The sequence below is a fragment of the Mytilus galloprovincialis genome, chromosome 2 (assembly GCF_965363235.1).
Source record: "Mytilus galloprovincialis chromosome 2, xbMytGall1.hap1.1, whole genome shotgun sequence".
Lineage (NCBI taxonomy): Eukaryota > Metazoa > Mollusca > Bivalvia > Mytilida > Mytilidae > Mytilus > Mytilus galloprovincialis.
Window position 1 is genome coordinate 76,617,091 of NC_134839.1, and position 23,313 is coordinate 76,640,403.

The 23,313-nt window shown below is 32.2% G+C and overlaps 2 protein-coding genes across 2 annotated transcripts in view; one reads left to right on the forward strand and one right to left on the reverse strand.

The window, feature by feature from the left end:
* Nucleotides 1-2,255: 2,255 nt before the first annotated feature.
* On the reverse strand, nt 2,256-3,637 carry LOC143062411 (complement C1q-like protein 4). The gene is made up of 2 exons (XM_076234109.1): nt 3,483-3,637; nt 2,256-2,748 (listed from the first exon to the last, which is right to left on the reverse strand). The coding sequence occupies exons 1-2, from the start codon at nt 3,559-3,561 to the stop codon at nt 2,297-2,299; spliced, it is 531 nt and encodes a 176-aa protein (XP_076090224.1). The 5' UTR covers nt 3,562-3,637; the 3' UTR covers nt 2,256-2,296.
* A 6,873-nt stretch (nt 3,638-10,510) lies between these two features.
* Nucleotides 10,511-23,313, forward strand: part of LOC143064430 (uncharacterized) — a 54,051-nt gene continuing 41,248 nt past the window's right edge. The window contains exon 1 of the mRNA XM_076237248.1: nt 10,511-11,154. Coding sequence (XP_076093363.1) covers nt 11,091-11,154 — 64 coding nt within the window. The 5' untranslated portion in view covers nt 10,511-11,090. The remainder of the gene's footprint in view (nt 11,155-23,313) is intronic.

A 23,313-nucleotide genomic window follows, 5' to 3' on the forward strand; every position in this document is an offset into this window, starting at 1 on the left:
GAAGTCTGGTTCTGACATGTCAGTAACTGCTGGTAGTCCTCTGTTTGTTAATATATGTATCATAGTTATTTAGCTGAGTTTCTTTTGTTACCTTTTCTTATATCAGACTTCTTTTTATCGTTTTGTCGTTTGTTTGTTTGTTCTACATTGGCTATATGTATAGGGGGAGGGTGGAGATCTCACTAAACATGTTCAACCACCCCCGAGTTGTTGTACCTGTCCAACGTTCGGAGCCTTTGGCCTTTTAAGTATTGTATGTTTTATCTTTTTTTTTAAGTTTATTTATATCTTTTGGAGTTTTGTTTGACGTAAATTGTCAATGAATTAGTAAATCTTTTTATTAAGGGGCCAGCTAAAGCCCGCCTTCAGATTGGAGACGTTCTCGATATGTTGAATACCCATTGGTGAACTTGAGCTGTTTTCTGCTTAACGACCTAACTTCCTTAATTAACTCCCTTTATACGGTGAACATCATTGTCGAGCAAAATCCTCGAATGAAACCTCAGATCAGGAGATCTGCTTACTCTTAAAGAGCAATGAATCAACCCCGGTTTTTTATTGGACATTGTGGTGCTTAGGTTTTAGTTTTCTAAAGTTCTGTTTTAGAGGAGGTTTTTATTTTTCAATGGCATTGTGGGTGTTCTCGACTTATTACTTTGAATATCCTATTTGTATCTTTTGCCCATCTTCTAAGTAAGTTTCAGTTGTGTTTCCAGTTTTGTACTTTGTCATACGGTACTATGTGAGGTCGTACATAAAAAATGTTATTGTTCCCCGAGGACAAAATTTAAACATTTTTGTTTGTTTGTAAATCTCATTTTATTAATCGTTGGACTTTTTGGAAATTAAACCACTTACAATAGAGTAAATCTGTAGACGAAAAGAGCTTTTGGCGTACAAAGTTTTAAACCTTATTCCTTTTATTCTAACCTAAGCCGAATGACCTGGTTTTCCTTCACTCTACTGGATACCCGAGTTTCATAAAGAAAATAACACTTGATTCACTGTAAGCGTCAGAAACGCTTTTATGGATTTTCCTTCATAACGATTTGTCAGATCTAAACATTTGAAAGCAAGATATATGTATATATACTTTGAATCGATGAAGCAATATTTAAGATTAGAATTGCCAGAGGGAGTGGGAACCTTTTTATTTCTTCATATTTTCATAATTCATCTTTGGACTTTTTTATTTGGATCATGTTAGTACCGACCACTGACTACTGCACTGCTGTTACCTTAGAAGGAGACTATCAGTTCATCAGCAGCGGCATCAACTAATGAAAACAACACTTGATATAGACATGCGGGGATAATAACGTTAACATATTTGTCATGGAGAACGACCGAGGACAACAACATATTTGTCATTGAGACTCGACTGGGGCTTTCAACATTTTGAATTTTGTTCATAGACCGATTCTGTTATTTTTTCCAGTTTGTATCGTCGACCTTACTGCTTTAATCCATTCTTGCCTACTACCAATCATTGAGTCTGGCAAAATCCTTGCCACAAATTGCATTTGACAAAATTAGAACACAAAAAAATATAGCCAAAACCATAAAAGGTCTACTTTGTCTGAGAGAAGGAAGACATACGGTATATCTAATTCAATCCAAAAAAAAATATGGTTCTGACCAAGTATAAACATGTCCTCGGACACAGGTTCTTAAATTCATATAAATCAGGTATGTGTATTCTTATCTTCCAATTCTTACATTTATGGAATGTTTCGACTCATTAAAAAGTAATGAAAACAAGAGGGCTTTCTATTGCCTATTATGTCTATTATGTCTGTTTCTTTTGTCCACACATTGTTGTCAATATAAGGCAATTTTATGCGACTGTCATACAAGTAAGAGGTTTTGCTAGTTAAAAACCAGGTTTAATTCACCACTTTCTACAAAGGAAAATGCCTGTACCAAAAATATGACAGCTTTTATTGTGTTTGATGTGTTTGAGCTTTTAATTTTGCAATTTGATTAGGGACTTACCATTTTGAATTCTCAGAGTTTGGTATTTTAATTTTGGCATAGAAAGAATTAATATATTTTTATAAGCTGTTCAAAGGACGGATTTAACGCTTGTGTAACTTTGTGTTGCTTACAAAACACTTTGAAAGACTGTATCGCTCATTATGTTCATGTACATGTATATTGTTGAACTATAATCATAAGAAATCTTTTTTATCAACAAAACTGAGAATATGATTAGCTTTCTGATCATTCTCATTAAGACTTTTTTAAAAAGATAATAGTATTTCAGACTTCATTTAATTAAGTTGATGTTAATAATCTACTGGACTAGCCATCCTGAAAATGTTGGTTTACCATGTAAGTTACTGCCAATCTTACCATCTCCGGCATATACAGAATGATTCCGAACATAAACTGTATCACCTTTCGACACATGTGCAACAACTGTACCACTGACTGACTCATCATCACCGTTTTTTGCACGTAAGAATGTAGACCCGTAAACAGAATCGTTTATCATCAGTTCAGTCGAATGTTCGCCTGACCATACTCTGATGGCCCATATAAATACGTACATTCCTGACTTAGGACATGTAAATACTCCAGTATGACTGTTGTAGCCTTTTCCTTCGTTTGTCTTTGTCACATCAAACACAAGTCTACGACCAGCTCCCGGAAACACGTGTTTTGAAATGTAAGCATGAAATGCAATAACTTGAGGGATTGTCTCACCGCCTATAATTCTACCAGTTACGCTGACTTCATATCGGCCTACAAAATCGTTAAATATTCATTAATAAAATCATTAAGTAAACTAAAGTTCTGATAACACAAACACATAAAAGCTATTTTGCGTACTAAAACATTGAAATCAAACACAAGGGACTTTCTTTTGAATGAAAAATAAGCGAGTTGAAAATCTGACTCATAATTTTATTTTAACTGATCGGGCGGAGCTCGCGTTTTGATTTGAATAAGGACAGTCTATTTGAAAATATGTGCGATAAGGATGATTGCCCGTAAATTATTATTGATTTCTAATCACTTATCAGTGTCACTAAACGGATATACAAAAAAACTGAGTGTATGATATGGGACCAATAACTGGACACTTCATTGATGAGTTTATCCCAAAACTCCTGCTATAGATGGACTGGTCTTTAATAAGCGATCCGGTTAAACTCCGCCCAGTCAAGTGAAATAAATAAGTAATATTTGGTTTCAAAATTGTAGCATTCCAGGATAATGAAATTGAGAATGGAAATGGTGAATGTGTCAAAGAGACAACAACCCGGCAATAGAACAGACAACAGCCAAAGGCTACCAATGGGTCTTCAATGCAGCGAGAACCTCCCACACTCGGAGGCGTACTTTAGCTGGCCCCTTAACAAATATGACTACTTGTTCAGTGACATTGGACGTCATACTAAACTCCGAATGATACACAAGAAACTAAAATTTAAACCCATACAAGAATAACAAAGGCCAGAGGCTAGTGTACTTACTGTCTGTTGTTTGGCATGAAGTTTTAGCAGATACATCTCCAGTAATAACAACAAGGACAAGTATTATAGACGTCAACATTTTAGTTCACTTTTAGTCCGAGTGCAACACCGTTATTTTGATGGGAAAACAAATGTTTTATGAACGTTCTGTCAAACATTAATGTTACAATTGCGTGTTCATGACATGAAATTAGATAGGTTTTTTTTTTATAAAAAGCGTCAAATTGCCAAAAAACAAATAACTGTAAAATTGTACTAGAAAAAATAGACATCAATCTATTTTTTTTCTTTTTTTTCACCTCTCTTCAATATTCAGTTGATTCCCATTGGTGTTTTAAGCTGTAGAACGTATATGCACCTAATATCTTTAAACATATCGGCATCTTATTGAAATTATGATTACATAAGAATTTGCTATGTAATTGCAAACATCCATTTTTAGAGCTAAAAATGCAAAACATTTCGTCGCTTCAAAACTCATCAAATTATTTGTTACTAAACTGAAGACTGACGAAAAACACTTGTATGTATCGATAAGAGGGACTTAGCACAACACTAAATTGGAAAAGTATTCGATTTATCTTGCTCTTTGTTGTAATTGTCTTAATTGCAGGTAGTTTGAATCAAGTGCAAATTGTAGTTACAAAAACGAGAAAGTCCCTAATCAAATTGCAAAATCAAAAGCTCAAACACATCAAACGAATGGATAACAACTGTCATATTCCTGACAAGGTACAGGCATTTTCCTGTGTAGAAAATGGTGGATTAAACCTGGTTTTATAGCTAGCTAAACCTCTAACTTGTATGACAGTCGCCTATAATTCCATTATAATGATAACGATGTGTGTATATTATTTGAATCAAATTTCAGTACATGGCTAAATCATTTATGCTTGAATCATATTTTTCGGATTTTAACTCAATGTTTTTTTCTCTGGACTGTAAATGTCATAATTCTGATTGTATAACTTGAGTATCTATTAATGTAAATTATGACATTTCTATCAACCTTTTATAGAGATTCTGATTATTGTATGGATATTTTCTTCGGCAATAGTTTCAGGGATGCTATTGTTTGGCTAAATCAGTATTACTTTATCGTGGCAACAAATATATCCTTTATCCATATACGAAAAACAGTTATTCAACCAATGTCTTTGTTACATTTAGTAACACGGACTAGTTTTGGGTTATCTCTCTTTGACTTGGAAATCGTTATTTTTTTTTAATTTCTGAGGTGAAAAAATTATACATTTTGCTCTTTAAAGTTTTTTATATAGTTTGAATGTACATATTTGTATTTGACAACGTCAGTAACTCATCGCATCGTTGCCTAGTATAACATAGAACTTCCGATACGCATTGCTGTGAAAAAGACCCTACAATGGAATGTTTAGTCTTTTCCAATTCTATTTAAAAGTATTTACACAGATGCAGAACAATTAAGACACAAAACAAACTTTTATTCTTGCATCATACAATACATTCAGAAAAAACCCATGCATTGATTGAACAATACCAATATAAATATAACCTTAATGAATAAGTCTATCAAGATAAGAAATAAAGATGTAAAGGAAAATTTCTAAACCTATTAGTTTTATAAATGATAAAACAGTCAAAAACTTAATATGAATGATCAACTTTTAATTAATGTTAACAGCTGTCATCATACTCCAAGAATAAATCTCGATAAATGTGATAAAATTACATAATGTTTTCACTGGTTTATGCTATGTTTTTTCCTGTTGTAAATGTATTTTAGCAATGAAAATAAACTCATCATAGATACCAGGATTAAATTTTGTATATATGTCAGACGCGCATTTCGTCTACAAAAGTCTCATCAGTGACGCCCAAATCCAAAAAAGTTAAAAAGGCCAAATAAAGTACGAAATTGAAGAGCATTTATGACCAAAATTCATAAAAAGTGTGCCAAATACAGCTAAGGTAATCTATTCCTGACGTAGAAAAGACTTAGTATTTCAAAAATTTAAAATTTTGTAAAAAATTAATTTATTAATATGACCATATCGCTGATAATTCATGTCAGCACAGAAGTGCAAACTACTGGGCTGATGATACCCTCGGGGAATTAAAACTCCAGCAGTGGTACCGACCCAGTGGTTGTAAATAAAATCATCATAGATACCAGGATTGACATTTAAGTGGTTTACTAAAATGTTACGCTTTCAGAAATCAAAGCCAGTCCTGCCAACACTCACGTGTATCGGAACAAACTAATGACAGATTAAGTACCAACCATAGAGATATTCAAAATCAAAATAAACTTGTTGATAAATTGTGGTGCCTGTTACGCAAGTTTCTGTTTATAAAAAAAATATTTAGTTTTCTATTTCGTCGTCTTGGGAACATCATCTTAATTGTTATTACTCTGCATGACGACCCATTCTGATCCTTAATAGTTATACTTGGATATTAACCAACATTACATGTTCACTGTCAGTTGGAACATATCAGATGTAAGCCTTTTTAGACAGTTTTTCGTAGATTGTAGTTTTTTTGGAGTTTTTTGTAACTCATCCCAATCTTTGAATAAGGGAATCTTAATCAAGGCTTATAGATACATGTATATTAAAATCAAAATCAATCAATCAGTTTAATTGTGCGTATTATCATTTTGCCTTAAAAATATCTTTCTAATATCTATATAGAAGACAAATACAATTCACAAGAGCCCATTTAATTGGTTTAATAAAAGTTAACGTTTAAAAAAATGGAAAGTGAGGAATTTTACTGTCATGTATAGTTTTTATTGAACTGCCGGGGTTAAAGTACTTATCGGTACTTAAAACAATATTCAAAGATCTAAAAATAATGTTAAATTGGTAACCTTACAGAATAAGTTTATTTAAAAAGTAAAATCCCAAAAATATAGAACTCCGAGAAATTCAAAAAGGAAAGGCCCTAATAAAATGGCAGAAATCAAAAGCTCAAACACATCAAACAAATGGATAATAACTGTCATAGTCCGGACTTTCGTCTGTAGAAAAGGGTGGATTAAACTTGGTTTCACAGCTAGCTTAACCTCTCACTTGTATGGCAGTCGCATCGAATTACATTATATTGACAACGATGTGTGAACAAAACAAATAGACATTATAGGAAAAAATGTAAAACATAAGGGTACAGCAGTCAACTTTGTGTTATAATTTTAATCACTATAAAAACAAACAAATATGTAACAAAGAATCACTAAATGGCATATTAGCTAAAATTAGAGATAGGAATACAGAAATTTACCATAGCACAATAACACAATGACGGGATGTATAAGTACAGAGATATATGTATCAAAGAATCATAAAAAAGCATACAGATTTTAAGAATCGTATTTACGTTACGAGTTCGATTAATAACATCAAAAGTAAGAATTTGATATCCCGTTTGTATTAAGTTTTCTACACAGTCATGTATATAAATATAAGAAGATGTGGTATGAGTGCCAATGAGACAACTCTCCATCCAAGTAACAAATTATAAAAAAATAAACCATTATAGGTCAAGCCACGGCCTTCAACACGGAACATGGCGCTCACACCGAACAGCAAGCTATAAAGGGCACCAAAAATTACTATTGTAAAACCATTCAAACGAGAAAATCAATGGTCTAATCTATATAAAAACGAAAAACGAGAAACAATAATAGTCTTGTTTAGAATTTTCAATTATATTTAATATTGACGGTTTGAACAAAAGGCAGATACAAAAGTGAAAAGGCGAAAATATTCATGACAAAAGCGTAGACCACACAATGGACAAAGGAAAGAATGGCAAAAGACTCTTAAAAAGATGCACAACGAAAAAAACTCAGATACTGAACTCGATTAACAGCGCTAAATCGCAGATTAGTTTTTACGTCGACTCATACATTCTAACTGCTGGTGTAATTCAGAAGACCTCAGTTTTAAGACTGCAATTTGCAAGAAGACACATCAAATGCATACCACTGAACATGTTTCACCCTAGAACAGAAAATACAGTAAAAGGTATGAAATACGAAATTTGAAGAAGAGAGAGGGAATTTTGAAAGAGATTTCCCAGTATTGTAAAAGGGCTATATGAGCCAATTATGTACATTGTATGAACATTTGCGCAAAAATTCTAAGCTAGAATTTGGATATTTGGAATCAGTTAAATTCATTACTTTTATTATGTACGAATACAAAGGTTTAGTGTTGCATTTTAATGAATAAGAAATTGAAATAGTGTGCTGTTTTTCTGGCATCAAAATCTTTCTATTTTATATATCAAACATTAGTTTTTTTTTATCGATATAACATGTATAATGGGTATTGATAATATAAGTTTGCTAAAAACAGTGCTGCTATGACATTGATAATATATTCCTACTGTTTTCAATTACAAAATACGTGAAAAATGAATCGTTTTTCTGTCACTAAAACGGCGATTTATATTTTTTAGTTTCGCAAAAATGGGCCACCTATAATTATTTCGCTAAAATAGGTTATATATCGGCGCTATAACACTTCCGGTTATTTAGGTAAAAATGTCACCCAATGCAGGTCTTCGATGATATGCAAGTGTAAGGAAATACAAAGTAGCTTTCATCTAGAACAAGAAAAGCATGGAATATTTACAAGCTCATGTTAGGCATCGAATAATCAATCAGAAATGATTTCTACAATAAATTCTGTCGTAAAATTTCGGCAACCGAATTACATCAAAACAATTTTCCAATATGTGTCATTTATTGCAACACACCACAGTATTGAATATGTCGTTAACCGGCATTTAAGGATAATTTTACAGCAATTTATCGCTTTAATAACACCAATTACCCCAAGTAAAATTACATTATTGAATATATAGAATATAATCTACGTTGAAACACTAGGGCATGTCAAACAAATGTAATCTATAAATGAATTCATTATTGAGGTGTTCAACAGTATTACTAGTACCAGAAAACCAATTATAATTGTAATGATTGACTCAATTATGAATCATAGCAAACCAGCTGCAACAAGTGGCACGTGCCATCTGGGCGAACGGAATCAGTGTCGAATTTGCATGTTTTTAGTGATAAAGTTGCAGTACCGGTTTAGAGAGATATAATTCCAGGTACAGATATCGATTTCTTTGTTACCAAACTATCATTTCATAATTAATCATATAAATGATGACATTTTAATTCGTGATTCATGGCATAAATAATGTATCTAGACGTTTACTAGAATATGGATCTAGGAAATTCTCTCTTGAGAAATGATAAAATCTCCATACATGTATTTGGACTCAGTCGTTCAGAGGTTTTAAAAATAATAAAATCAAATTTATGATGAAATGAAATAATATACAAAGAAAATGCAAATAGATCTTCCGATTAAGAAAGAGGAACAAATATACCAGAGGTACATTCAAACTCATAAATAAAACAAAATCAACGGACAAGGCCATGACTATAAAAGAAAAGCCAAAGCAAACAAACAAAAGTACACAAAACACAATATAGAATACTGAATACATTAAGACTAAAAGGCATCAGTAAACAAAGTGACAGCTCATGGCCTGAAACCGGATTGTTTAAGCAGTTTTGCCTGCAGCCATAGTTGTGACAGATTTTCGGGAACGCGTTTCATCGATGGTTACATTTCAGTTTCTCATAAAAAAAAACCCTTGCCAATGGATTCACTTGAAGTAACATAATGTCATGTTTAAATCAATGTTAAAATTGCAGTCAATATGGCAAAATAAGAGAAGTGACATACACCAATAGCAATGAGACGACTTCTCTTAAAACACAATGTTCTGGGGGAGAAACAGATAAAAAAAAATTGTCAATTTACATTTTACAAAGTATTGAGCTATTATGCATCGTTTGTGGTCTTGACAAGTTGTATATAATGTCAACAGAGAATACTACAGACTTAACATCAACGCAAGATTCTTACAAGGTCTTAAACAAGGTTTACAATGAACCATTGACGTTATTTCAATGCAGACAAGACAAAGAAATAAGTAAAACAAATGAATACAAACAACAATACCGAAAATACTGCATCATAAAATGTTACTGGTGCGAACTCAAAATAATGGATCTTAATTCTGGAAATGGAAATCGTGGTTACGTGTATATTCTAACAATAGAACAGTTCAGAATAAAAACAATGCTGTCTGCTCTTTATGTTCATAATACAGTGTAGTACAGTAAAACAAATAAGTTGTTTTTGAATAAATATAAAACCACATAATTTCGAATCAACAGTATCATAGATTTTATCAATTAAAGTGTATGAATCATCGATGCTATAAAGAAATTATAGTTTGAAAGACAATTAAGTGATTTTTATTTGGATCATTACATTTTACAGCTATTAACGACGAGCAATAACAGCAAATATGGTAATAGTCGATGATAGGAGCACAAACTGTTCCTTTAAGAATACCGTTACTTTACAATAATTATGATCATAAAAGAGAAATAAAATATTCTGAAGCAAAGGCTAAAATTAAATTTTAAGTCTATAGCAGATAAAGCCTCACAAAGAGCAGTCAAAATTTTTTTGTCAACGACGACTACTCCTATTTCAGTTGAACATCCCAAAATTAATTGATTCTGCTTTTGATATAAGCTTTGTCTTAAATGTGTATTGAGGATCATTATATAGAGGCAGAAATGTTTTCAGTGGTTTGTACAGTAGCCTCAATATTAATTATTAAAACAAAACGTGAATTCTTCTCTTACAAGTTTAACGTAAATATTTTGCTGTCACAATATGTATGATTGATGTATGCATATGGTTTGCATCTAGAGGGGTGTTTTAGAAGACAACAACAAAAAACGTGAAGCTTTGTACATATGCTTAACGTCAGGAGGTTTTGATTAAAAAAAATATTTGTATCTGGCTTACATCAATTTATATAATCATGATAATTGTTTCATTATGACTTGTTTGAACTGAAATTAAATTAAAGTAAGATTAGAAAACGCGCACCTGCAATCACTTTTATTCCTTGGAAAAACATTGGATTAGTTGTAAACACTTGCTCTGACCATGACAATAAGATCTTATTTACAGAAATATGATTACAGGTATATAAGACAAGAAGTATTATAAATGCACTTGTTGGTGACATAATTATAACGCCTGTTGCACACTCGAGGTTGCACACCTTAGGATTCACGACTATAACTGGATACGATACATTCGTCTACCTCTTGAATGTAGTATTTAAGCTTCATTAAATGACAGAAATCCATAATTTTAGTGTTTATTAGTCTTAGGAAATGGCTACGGCTAAACTAATCGTTAAAACACGACGCTTATATTGGAAACAAACAGACAAGATACTGAAAAAGAAAATACGTTAATTTGTTCTTTCATTTGTTGCACTTTTACTGTCGATAGTAACGATAACCTTATCGCATGGTGGTGATGTAATTGCTAGGATATTTTTTATTCAATTAAACCCAGGAAATATGGGATATAAAATGTATAACTTATAAAAATCACGACACGCCTCAACGTTTAAAGGGACGATTCTGTACAGTTGAGTAGGCAGTATAATGTAAACAGTAGGATAACAACACACTACATATTCTAACTTTATTTCATATTTTAAATGGAATTTGCCGTGATTTTTCTAACATTTTCATTGACATGGATTTTATCCCAGTCCACTGAAGGTAAGAATTCTAAATTTATAAATATATTTATATAAGTGTGTGCGTACCTCTATATTTTTAAAACTAATTTTGTTTACATTCTACACATTGATATCGTACCTTCATATACATACATATATTTGAAATATTTGAGATTGTATTGAACGTTTATTTACATAACACCTTATTTGATCTAAAGTAATATGTTAATTGATAAGGAGCATGCAATGGATTTAAAAAGGAGATATAGGTTTATATTCATGGATTATGAAAGGAAAGAAAAAAGACCACTCCAAGATATCTCCTTTTAAAAACGTGTACCAACTTTGTATCCCTGTTGAAGTTTCGGTTTATTTTATATCAAACAGAAACTTATATTATATAATGTATAGTAATAATAAACAATAACAAACAAGAGGTAACCTCATTTAGTACAATACGAATCTCCTCTGATGCCCTCTGAAGTATAGTGCTGCTAATAAAATACAAAACACATCTTAGGTATATATATATCAATTTTAATATCATACATTGAATTATAAAACCATAAAGTTATATTGACAGTTTTTTTTCAAAAAGCAAATGTTATTATGGCAACGAGAGGGTGAGGAGAGAGAAAGAAGATCTATGATTAAAACCATTCGTTGCTTGAACACTTTTAAAAAGGGGAAGCAGAAGACGCAATGATGTAAAATATTAAGATTCTCCGACCAAAGCTTCTGAAGATGTGTAATATTTTTGTTATAATATAAGGACAATATCAAGCCACTTAAATTGACCTTATTTAGTGTGTGAGCGAATGTTTCTATAACAGCTTTGCTGCATGAATAAGAAACATTTCGTGGCTGAATGCATTCATTGTAGGATGAATTATAACAGTGAATGCGTTTTGAATCTTGTGTATCATCATTCGATGATTGTAATATTTATCCATTGAAGTAAAAATGTACCTTTTTGTTATGTTTTAATTTCGTTATCAGAATCATGGTTTTTTGTGTTATAACCTGAGGAATCAAGTTTTAATGATTAAATTTGAATAAATTTGAATTTTCGATACAATCTGTTACGCGTGGATGGAAATATATCAATTTGTGTGTACTAATAAGGACTACAGACATGACAGATGTATGTATTATATGAACAAATATCTTGATAATGGTGAGCGAAAAAAGTAGATCTGTTTTGAAAAATATATGTTTTATTTCCTACTTTTGTTTTTTTAATGAATAAAACTAAGAAAGCTAGTTATTGAAATATGCACTAAAATTAAAAACATGAAGGTGAAAATGTGTCCTGTTTGGATGTTCATCGATATTTTGAATATATGTGAATACATGTATCCTATCAATCAATGCATTTCTTTAAGTCCTATCGTTGTTTTCGCCCATTTCTGTTCGTCCTGTGCTGTTTTCTCCCATTCATTTAAAGATCATAAGTAACACTAACAGTGAACCTACTTTAAGTAAAGATTGACCTACACATGTAGAATTAACAATGTATTATGTTAAAGGTTAAACCTCTCAACATGCTCAAGGCTTTCTGCCCTAATTGTACACAGTTATTAACAAATACATACTATGAGTATAGGTTGATTGATCGTTGCATTCTTAACGTCCAGTGGAGAATAGTTCATACATATCCAGGACGAGAACAAATTTACAATTAATACTAAAGGTATTCCTGTAAGGTAATAGATGTAGGTTGGGGAATTTTGGACGATCACTGGAAAATTGGGGTATGTTTAAAAAGGGGCAGAAAGTTTGCCTGGTTTCACGCCACTTGGGTACATTTCACAGAAATATCCACATGGATTAAACATGTAGAGTGCAGAGGCTCTCTCAGGGCTCAGATAATACCTTTTAAATTCCGAGCAGACGTGTAAGTTAATATACATCCCTCGCAGTCTATCGAATCAAAAACTCCCATATAAGCTAGTGTTGTCGATTGGAGACTGACAAAATTCAACAATGACCATATAACAATGAGAATGGAAGCAGGGAATGCGTTCATGGGACATAAGAGCATATAGAATGGAAACAGGGACATAAGAGCATGTAGAAAGCAGCACAAGGCCACCGATAAATGTCCATTATACCCCAGTTTAACATGTAGATTTACAATGTATAATGTATTTTGATTTTTAATGTACTATATCTAAGTACATTTTTCATAGTTTTGCAACAGTTGACCCTAACTTCTTTCAAGTTTAAAAAATATTTTGAATAATGTAAGTTCATGTTAGGTGAAAATTTCTGATTTGAAATATCTACATGTACCAATAATCAAAATTTGTTTGCTTAAAGTTTCGGTTGAAACTTATAACTGGAGAAAATTGAAGTAAAGCGTTTGACTTATAAAAACAAACATAATTTAAATGGATGAGCCTTATGTTACAGAGTGCCATTTTTGTAATTTTACAATAATGTAAATAACAGACTGACAAATTGCAAATTTTATTCTAATGATTATAATGATTTTTGAGATACAAAATATTTGAGTTGGGAGAAAAATAAATACAATTATTGACTTAAGATCTTCTATCCCGCCCTCAAGTGACGACATTTTATAAATTATCAATAATTCTTTTCTTCTGTTATTGATGTATAATGCACAAGGGGATCATAACGATCCAATCTAGTAAAATCTACTTCCATCTTATACAAAAGGAAGTCACCCAACTTCCCTTAGAAAATCATTCTTTTGCTAACATTTTAGACCATATATTGGCTGATTTGTACTTTATTACATAATAATGCCAGATTTAAAATGAACAAGTTAAAGAATTTAAGTTTTATGATGTGTGTATCGTTTTATCTTCCCTTAAACTTTTAGAATAAGAACAACACAGGAATAACGAAAAATCGGACAGTTAAACTTAACACACAAATGTGCGGACAAGCTTTTGCATATCTGGACCATATAAGTAAAACAAACGCAGCACAGTTCCGCTAACAAAACTTAAGGATGACCAAAAACTTGGACAAGGAATTATGACACGACGCATAATATTGATTTAATTAAAATAATGTGTACTATTATGGGAGGACTGCACTTGACTTAAACATACGTTTATATGCACAGGCTCTTATCTCTGAAAAAAAGCATGGTCCCCTTACTTGCATCTTTGAGAAATGACACTCGAGAGTGTTTCGTTGTTTTTGATGCCGCGATTGTCTATCCCACTGAAGACTGATTCCGACAATAGAATTAAGCGTGCTATACATAATCTTGAGAATTATTCAATGTAGATTTACGACATAACTACATTTACATTTTCAGTGGGATAAACAACTGCCGAATCGAAATACAACGAAAATTTGCGACCGAGTATCATTTATCAAAATTGCGAGTTGGATATCTTGTATTATATCAAATGTATTAAAATCAGAGACTACTGCCTGTGGTTATATGTGGGATAAAAGAAAAGAAAACACATTTATATATGATATTACCGTAAAAAAAAAAGTAAAACATATGAGTTTTGCTCTGCGAGGAAATAAAATCTTGCCATGGGCAGAAACACTTAAACTTTAATTGACACTGCTTAACCTACTGTGTTTGATGCGAAGATTACATTTGTATTTCGTATAAATTTTGACATCTGTCAATACACACGTAATTTCAATTCTGAATATTTTACATGTGGGTACACAGGAGTACAAAAAGCGTATTTACAAATGTTCACAATTTTTTTTTTATATTTCATTTATTGTGTAAATGCATATGATGTTTACTATCATGGCCGAATTTGATAAATAGAAGACATCTTTTGACGATAAACAACGAAAACGCTAGAAAAACACAAAGACAACAGTATATTTCCGTATGACATGTTTTGTTCTGTAAACAAAGAGAATGGGTGCATGTTTACACATTTCTTTCCTTAAAGCACTGCATCGTTTTAATCTAGATCACACGCATAAACTCGAGCTTAAACTATAATGACTATAATTGCATCAATCCAAAACCAGCTTTAAGATACATATCTCCCGCCTCAAGTGAAATTAACATTCAATTCAAGATTGTTTAACTATTTCATGTTTTCTTTTTAAATATGCTTTTAATAACTGAACAAGATCGTTACTTGTAATCCTTACTATTATACATAACTGAACTAATAATGTCTGAAAGGTATCATATATGTATATGCATTATGGTGAGATTAAAAATTAAAGATTTAATTTAAAGAATAATTTTAAGGAGCCAATTTCGTTCCAGTAAGATTAAATACTAGACTATTCATACATTAATTTCAGTCGGCAGTAATTGGAAAATTATAATTTGTTTATCTATTAAATTCATGTAGTAGTATACAGTCATATACGATTCAACAATCCATTTTTTAAAAACATATTTTAGTCTGTTCGAAAGTATTATGAACACAGATACTCTTTGACTATGTTCTTTGAAGGTAATTTACTTCTGTTACACCACTGCATTATGGTCAGCGGCGTTTAATCCAAACAGACAAAATGTGAAGTCCTATAAAAAAATTAAGATCATTAATTTGATTGTTCGGATTATTATACAAACCGTTACGTACGTCTAATCTATGATTGTTCCAAAACAGAACCAGTAACAAATGAATTTACCCTTTCCTAGCTCCCTTAATGTTACTTCTGTTCTTTTGTGATATCCACAAAACATCATACAAAATTTATGAAGCAAAATAATGCTTAATGAAGATGTCGATGTTAGTAATGGACTTTTTCTGACTTCTGAACGTGCTTAGCTTACAAAGCCTGATAGAATATAATAACAAGAAATTTGTTAGACATTATTCATCTGACTTGATGGCAGAAATCCACAGGAGTTATTTCTACTCAATAGATTGTTTGAGAAGGAGGAATTTGTTGTGTTTACTAATTCTAAACTACACAAACATTGAATCAATGATGTCGATGTTTATCATTACACGCAATATGTGTTTCTCTCATCAACATAAAACACCAGGTCTTTCACATTGTCATATACTTATTTTTCCAATTTTGTTCTCTAATAATATCGTAAATCTTGATCTTTGTGATGTTTTCTGTATTGCGGTGTTCTTTTTCATTTTGTTAATAACCGTTGGTGTTACTGTAGACTTTGTGGGATTTGTATTTGATACTCGAAAAAAACGTGTGTGAAGCATCTGTATTTTTTTGTTTTACTTTTTTGTTTTACTTTTCATTTTACCCATTTTGAAATGTGATATTTGAAAGATGTTTGCACTTTGTAACATGAATTTGCAGAACTTTTATAATTTGAAAAACGTGTGAAGGGGCATATAATTGCTTTCTGTCCTTGGAAACCATTTGTCTATTATCTTGCATGTTAACAACTGTTAGTTAAGTGTTGGTAGAAACGTTAATAATTGCATAACATTTATACAATTTTTGCAGAGAAGCATTTCTGAGATGTTATTTGGCAATCAATACTCGTCTGATTGTTTAAGACAGTTGTTCTTAGAAAGAGGCTAGCACGTGTTGATATGAATACAAAATTAGACAGAAATTGCACGTTTCCACTACTTTTTCATTTGTTATGAAGCCATCGATTATGTAATAAGTAATAAACGACAACAAACAGCTGCATATTTGATTAAATTTTCTTCTTTTATTAATAATGCAAATGAGATTGACATAACATATTACTCTTTCTATTTTACAATCGATAACATTTTTTGTAAAGTTTTTTTTTCTTTCTTCACCTTACCAATGCTTACTTTTAAAAGTATTTAAAGTTACATTATACCATGGAAGTTATACCTCATAAAACCTCCTTGACTATACTGACCACTGGTTTACTTTTGTATTACATTAGTAAGTTTTGGCAGTTATTATTGTATTCCCTATAAAATATTTATCAGGAAAAACACGATATAATGTTACAAGTACATACTTTTAGAATAAAAAGTACACCTGTCACATATTTTAGTTTTTTTGTTTTGCGTATACAATTACATGCATGCCATGGTATAGGATTACTATATGAGATACAACAACACTCTCTTTTGCTGTCTAGTGCTAGTTCAATCATATATTTGTAACAAAACCGTTGAAAATAGCATTTTTTTTTACTATTTCTACTGTCCTATTGATAATTCTTTGAAACGCCTAGTGGCACGAACGACCCCAAGCCAACTTCAACATTAACAACGCTAAATGTATGTATCACTTTTTAAGCTGTTGGTCTGATTTTAATTCTTGGACAAGGTGCTTTCGTTTTGTCATTGACTTCCATCTTGTCTTCACAAAGTCTGTAGAAAAAGTCATTTAAACAATATAAACACTAGACTTACCAAAAGTTGCAAAGGCAGGTGTTAGGTCAAACAAGAAAAGACACCTGCAAACATCGAGCTCTTAAAACTTACATGTAACTCTTTAAATAATGGGTACTTACATCAAACACACCAGCAGTGAAATCAAGTATATCGGAAGAGTAAGCATATTCTGATCGCAGACGACACTCTTCGTCGTATAGGCCAGTGGTCAAAGTCGATAATAAGTAGGATTGTAATATTATTACTTGGTAATAAATTCAAAGTGATAGAACAGCACTTAAGATAAAAACTTATATTCACACAAAGCAGGAGGAGACATGCTACCATCCACACAGCAGTAACAACAAACCCTACGGTAAAATATAATAGTATATATAATAAAAAGGAGAAATAAAGTCAGATTTGCATTGACACAAATATTAACCAGAGTCCAAAATGACGTGGATTGAAGTAACAGTCTGATAACATTAGGTCACTGTACGGTCTTCAATAATGAGCTGTTTAGTTTTGCCGCTCAGTTCAACACAAAACATATCACATTTGACCTCCAATACTCATTTTTCAAAGGGTTAAATCTGGACAAGATTCTATGTCTCCGAGAAAAAAATTGGGGCATATCGAGGTTGCAAGATCGCCACCTTTCTTACAGAGTCGTCACGCAAACGAAATTATTGTATTTCAATCGCATGATAACGAAATTTGTAAAATATAAAAATACATCTGATAGACAGATAGTTGACAAGCAATTATTCAGATAAATTTCCTTTTTTTCTCGGACAGACAGTGTTATACTGTTTAGATACAAAATCAATATAAATAAAAATGATGGTGTTCTATTTGTCAAAAATAATTTGATGAGCATCCATTTTTAAGACTACTCGATATGAGATTGTAACGGCATAATCAATAATACAAGAAACATTCCTAGCGTAATTATAGAAATGTCAAAGAGGTCATAAAGATTGAGATAATAATCAGAAACTGTTAATATAATCAACCATTTTTTATTTGCTGCATACATAAAGTATATCTTAATCACGTGTAAACGCAAATTGTATCCCATCCAATTCAACAGGCATTGTGAACTTAAAATAAACTGTTCCAGGACTTGGCAATTAAATAATGATTTGATAAGAATTTCTTGGTTTTTGCCATATCTGTGACATGATAAGTTATATAATCCAGGGTTCATACACCTTTTTTGTTCCATTTTTCAAGGACTTTTCCATGACTTTTCAAGGATGTTTTATGAAATTTCAATACCCAGAAAAACAGGAAACCAAAGGGTAAAATAGAGATTCTTTGAAAGAGGATGACCTACACATCAGTATAAAAGTATTTATTCAAGTTTTGAAATATTCATCCAAAGTTTTCGATAGCTGTTTGGATACACTACTGGTAACTGGAGACCCACTTTGAAACCATTCAGATATGATCAAACTTTTTGATTTAGTTGAGAGCTCGATGTGTTTGGAGCTCTTACAGTGGCTTTTCAAGGCAGATTCTCCCATGTTTGAAACGTCAAACTCTTTCAGACAAAGGCTGCATTTTACCTTTGAATCGTTACTCCCCCTCACTAGCCATTTGTTGTACTCTGGTTTTTCCAACCATTTTAACTGTAAATATCAGTTACCTGGCATTTTTCTCGTATTCACTGATCAAATCAAGCCATTTTTTAGAAATATTCCTATAACTGGTATCTTATACTGATAATGTTATTGAATGAAGCAAACTGCAAAATTTATGGGATTACAGGGAACCAGATTCGGTCATATATTTTCCCCTAAAATTACGAAGAAACGAATTTTTAAATCCTTATTTTACATTTACCAAGACTGGGACCTTGTTTGTAGCTCTATTGAGGAAACAGTTTCGACAAAAACTACGCAAAATGTTTATAGACACCTAATAAAGTTTACAGTTCAAGCAATAATAACTTTTCAGGACTTTTCAAGGACTTTTCACGAAAATATAGCTTTCCATGACTTTTAAAGGCCTTTTCCCCCAAAAATAAAAATCCATGACTTTTCCAGGATTCAAGGACTCGTACGAATCCTGATAATCATATCAAAATATAATAAAATAAGAGCTATTGGACAGTGTTGTAACTACCCGACATAAGAACAAAGTTAACTGTATGTAAAAATCAGTTGAATGGGCTTGACTGATATCAGACCGTTACTGAAAGCTAGCTCAAAGCTGACATCGCATTATAACAAATAATATACCATGATAGACTAACAATCAATCAGTCCACATCTAATGGATTTAGTGTAAAGACGTCACGTTTTAACGTATCGTATCTCATCTAATTCAACACAATAATTGCGACACTCGATCACTAATAATATTTAGTATGAACAAGATAACCTGTTTAATGATAATTTCATTTAACTATTCGTTGTCATTCTGTGCTTTTTTATATGAATATACAGAAAAAATATGCAAGGAGTAGACTAGTGAACGATGGGAATCAGATTTTATCGTTCCAATTATTTTTGTATATTTTCGTAAAATTGTCTGAAAACTGTAAAATTGTCTTTGTTTAATTCAATGCAGATCAAAAATGACTTTTACTATAATGCTTTAGATAATTTAGAGTGAAAAATTCAATGAAGATCAAAAATTACTTTTACTATAATGCTTTAGATAATTTAGAGGAAAAAACGTATGTCCTTTTCACAAATTATTTATTCATTTCCATAATAATAGATATTTCTAGTTAAATGTCATTACATATGCTGTAAATGTAATTATAACAAATATAACTACATAAGTTATCAATACTTATCATATAGATATACTACATGCTATATTATATCATGAAGTAAAGGAGAATTGGCATATTATATGTTATTCAGGTCTCAGACAGGGTATATACTGTGACATTCCCGTCTTAGAGTTTATATCCCCTGAGCCGAAGGCGAAGGGGATATAAGCCCTAAGCCGGGAATGTCACAGTATATACCCTTTCTGAGACCTGAATTACACATATATTACGGATTACCCCTGACTTAATGTTATTTTCCAGTGCAGATATTTGTTGACAACACATATATAAGTTGAAAAACCCAACCTGATATGTTCGGCATACGTGAAGGATTTTCTAATTTGCTGTGAACATTATTTTATCGTGTATGTAATAACTTATAATAACACTTTTAACATTAAATTTAAGTATTAAAAGTGTTAATTGCGTGATTTTGTATTAAAAATGTATTATTGACTGAAGCACGTCATTATTTTCCCTCTGTGAGCCTCTGACAGTCTGGTAGGTTTTGACTACGTCACATAGTAACCGGTGTTATGATGACGTTTTGAGGTTCCAATTGGGGATAAAAACGTCGTATATACCCCGGCAGTTTCCTGAATATATACTGACATCTCTGTGTTGTTATCCAATCACAAACCTCGACACATTTGTAATCCGTAATATTATATGTTATTCAGGTCTTAGGCGGGGTATATACTGTGACATTCCCGGCTTAGAGTTTATATCCCCTGAGCCGAAGGCGAAGGGTATATAAGCCCTAAGCCGGGAATGTCACAGTATATACCCTTTCTGAGACCTGAATTACACATATATTACGGATTACCCCTGACTTAATGTTATTTTCCAGTGCAGGTATTTGTTGACAACACATATATATTGAAAAACCCAACCTGATATGTTCGGCATACGTGAAGGATTTTCTAATTTGCTGTGAACATAATTTTATCGTGTATGTAATAATTTATAATAACACTTTTAACATTAAATGTAAGTATTAAAAGTGTAAATTGCATGATTTTGTATTAAAAATGTATTATTGACTGAAGCACGTCATTATTTTCCCTCTGTGAGCCTCTGACAGTCTGATAGCTTTTGACTACGTCACATAGTAACCGGTGTTATGATGACGTTTTTGAGGTTCCAATTGGGGATTAAAACGTCGTATATACCCCGGCAGTTTCCTGAATATATACTGACATCTCTGTGTTGTTATCCAATCACAAACCTCGACACATTTGTAATCCGTAATGTATGTCAATAATACACCAACCCAACGACTTTGTACACCATGTCTCTCTAAACAGTACACCGTTGACATCAAACGTACCAATCATTCTCAACATTACACCGTGTGACATCAAAACCATTACACCAATGCCATCAAATCAACCAATCTCACTCAGCATTACACTGTTGATATAAACTGTGCCAAACTCACTCAACACGCACATTTGGCACTAATGTACCAATCTCACTAAACACGCACCGTTGGCACTAATGTACCAATCTTTCTAAACACTACACTGTTGACATAAGTATACCAATCTCACTCAAACTAGGCCTACACCGTTTACACCAAATGCACCAATCTCACTCAACATTACACTATTGACTTCAAATGTATTGATATGCTAATCTCACTCAATACACACCGTTTACATAAAATATACCAACCTCACTCAACACTACACCGTTTACATCAAATGTACCAATCTCACTCAACACACTGTTTACATCAAATGTACCAATCTCACTCAACACTACACTGTTTACATCAAATGTACCAATCTCACTCAACACTACACTGTTTACATCAAATGTACCAACCTCACTCAACACTACACCGTTTACATTAAATGTACCAATCTCACTCAACACACTGTTTACATCAAATGTACCAATCTCACCCAACACTACACTGTTTACATCAAATGTACCAATCTCACTCAACACTACACTGTTTACATCAAATATAACAATCTCACTTAACACTACACTATTTACATCAAATGTAACAATATCTCTCAACACTCAACTCAGCACAGGTTATTCCGTAAAGAAATAAATAATACAAATCGGTTTTTTCATGATCATAGCGAAAACATTTAATTGAATGCTTCTTTTGGTAATTTCATAGGGACGTGAAAGCGTTGGCCGTGCGACATTTTTAAAGGAAGCGCTTCCGCGCTTTATATTATAAAATGTACTTCGGTCAACGCTTTTACGCTCAAATGAATTTACAAAAGAAGCATTAATTTTTTTGTAAATAGAATGAAATTCAAAACAGTGTGGCTGTGGCCATTGATTGACACATTAAATTCATTCATTGACTGGGACAATTTACGTGAACATTTGTCTGTAACGACCACTGTCGACGACGTACCTACGATAGACATTTAAACTGTGGGGTCACCAAAGGTTTCTTAACGCCTTTAATTATAAAATAATTCGAAAAATTAATCAGGAATAACCTTTATGTTTTGATTTATATAATTGATATAAATCAAAACATCGTGTTATTTCTGATTAATTTTTCGAATTAATTTATTTTAAAAGGTGTTGAGAACCTTTGGTGACCCCATAGTTTAAGTGTCTTTAAAAAGTACATAGTGAGCAGTGGTCGTTACATACAAACGTTCACCTAAATTGTCCCAGTCAATGGATGAATTTAATGTGTCAAGCAATGGCCACAGCCACACTGTTTTGAATTTCATTCTATCACTCAACACACTGTTGACATCAACTGTACTAATCTAACTCAACACACGGTTGACATCAACTGTACAAATATCACTCAACACACTGTTGACATCAACTGTACTAATCTTACTCAACACATTGTTGACATCAAGTGTACAAATATCACTCAACACACTGTTGACATCAACTGTACCAATATCACTCAACACACCTCGTTGACATCAATTGTACTAATCTTAATCAATACACCTCGTTGATATCAACTGTACTAATCTTACTCAACACACTGTTGACATCAAGTGTACAAATATCACTTAACACACTGTTGACATCAAATGTACCAATATCACTCAACACACCTCGTTGACATCAATTGTACTAATCTTAATCAATACACCTCGTTGATATCAACTGTACCCATCTTAATCAACACACTGTTGAC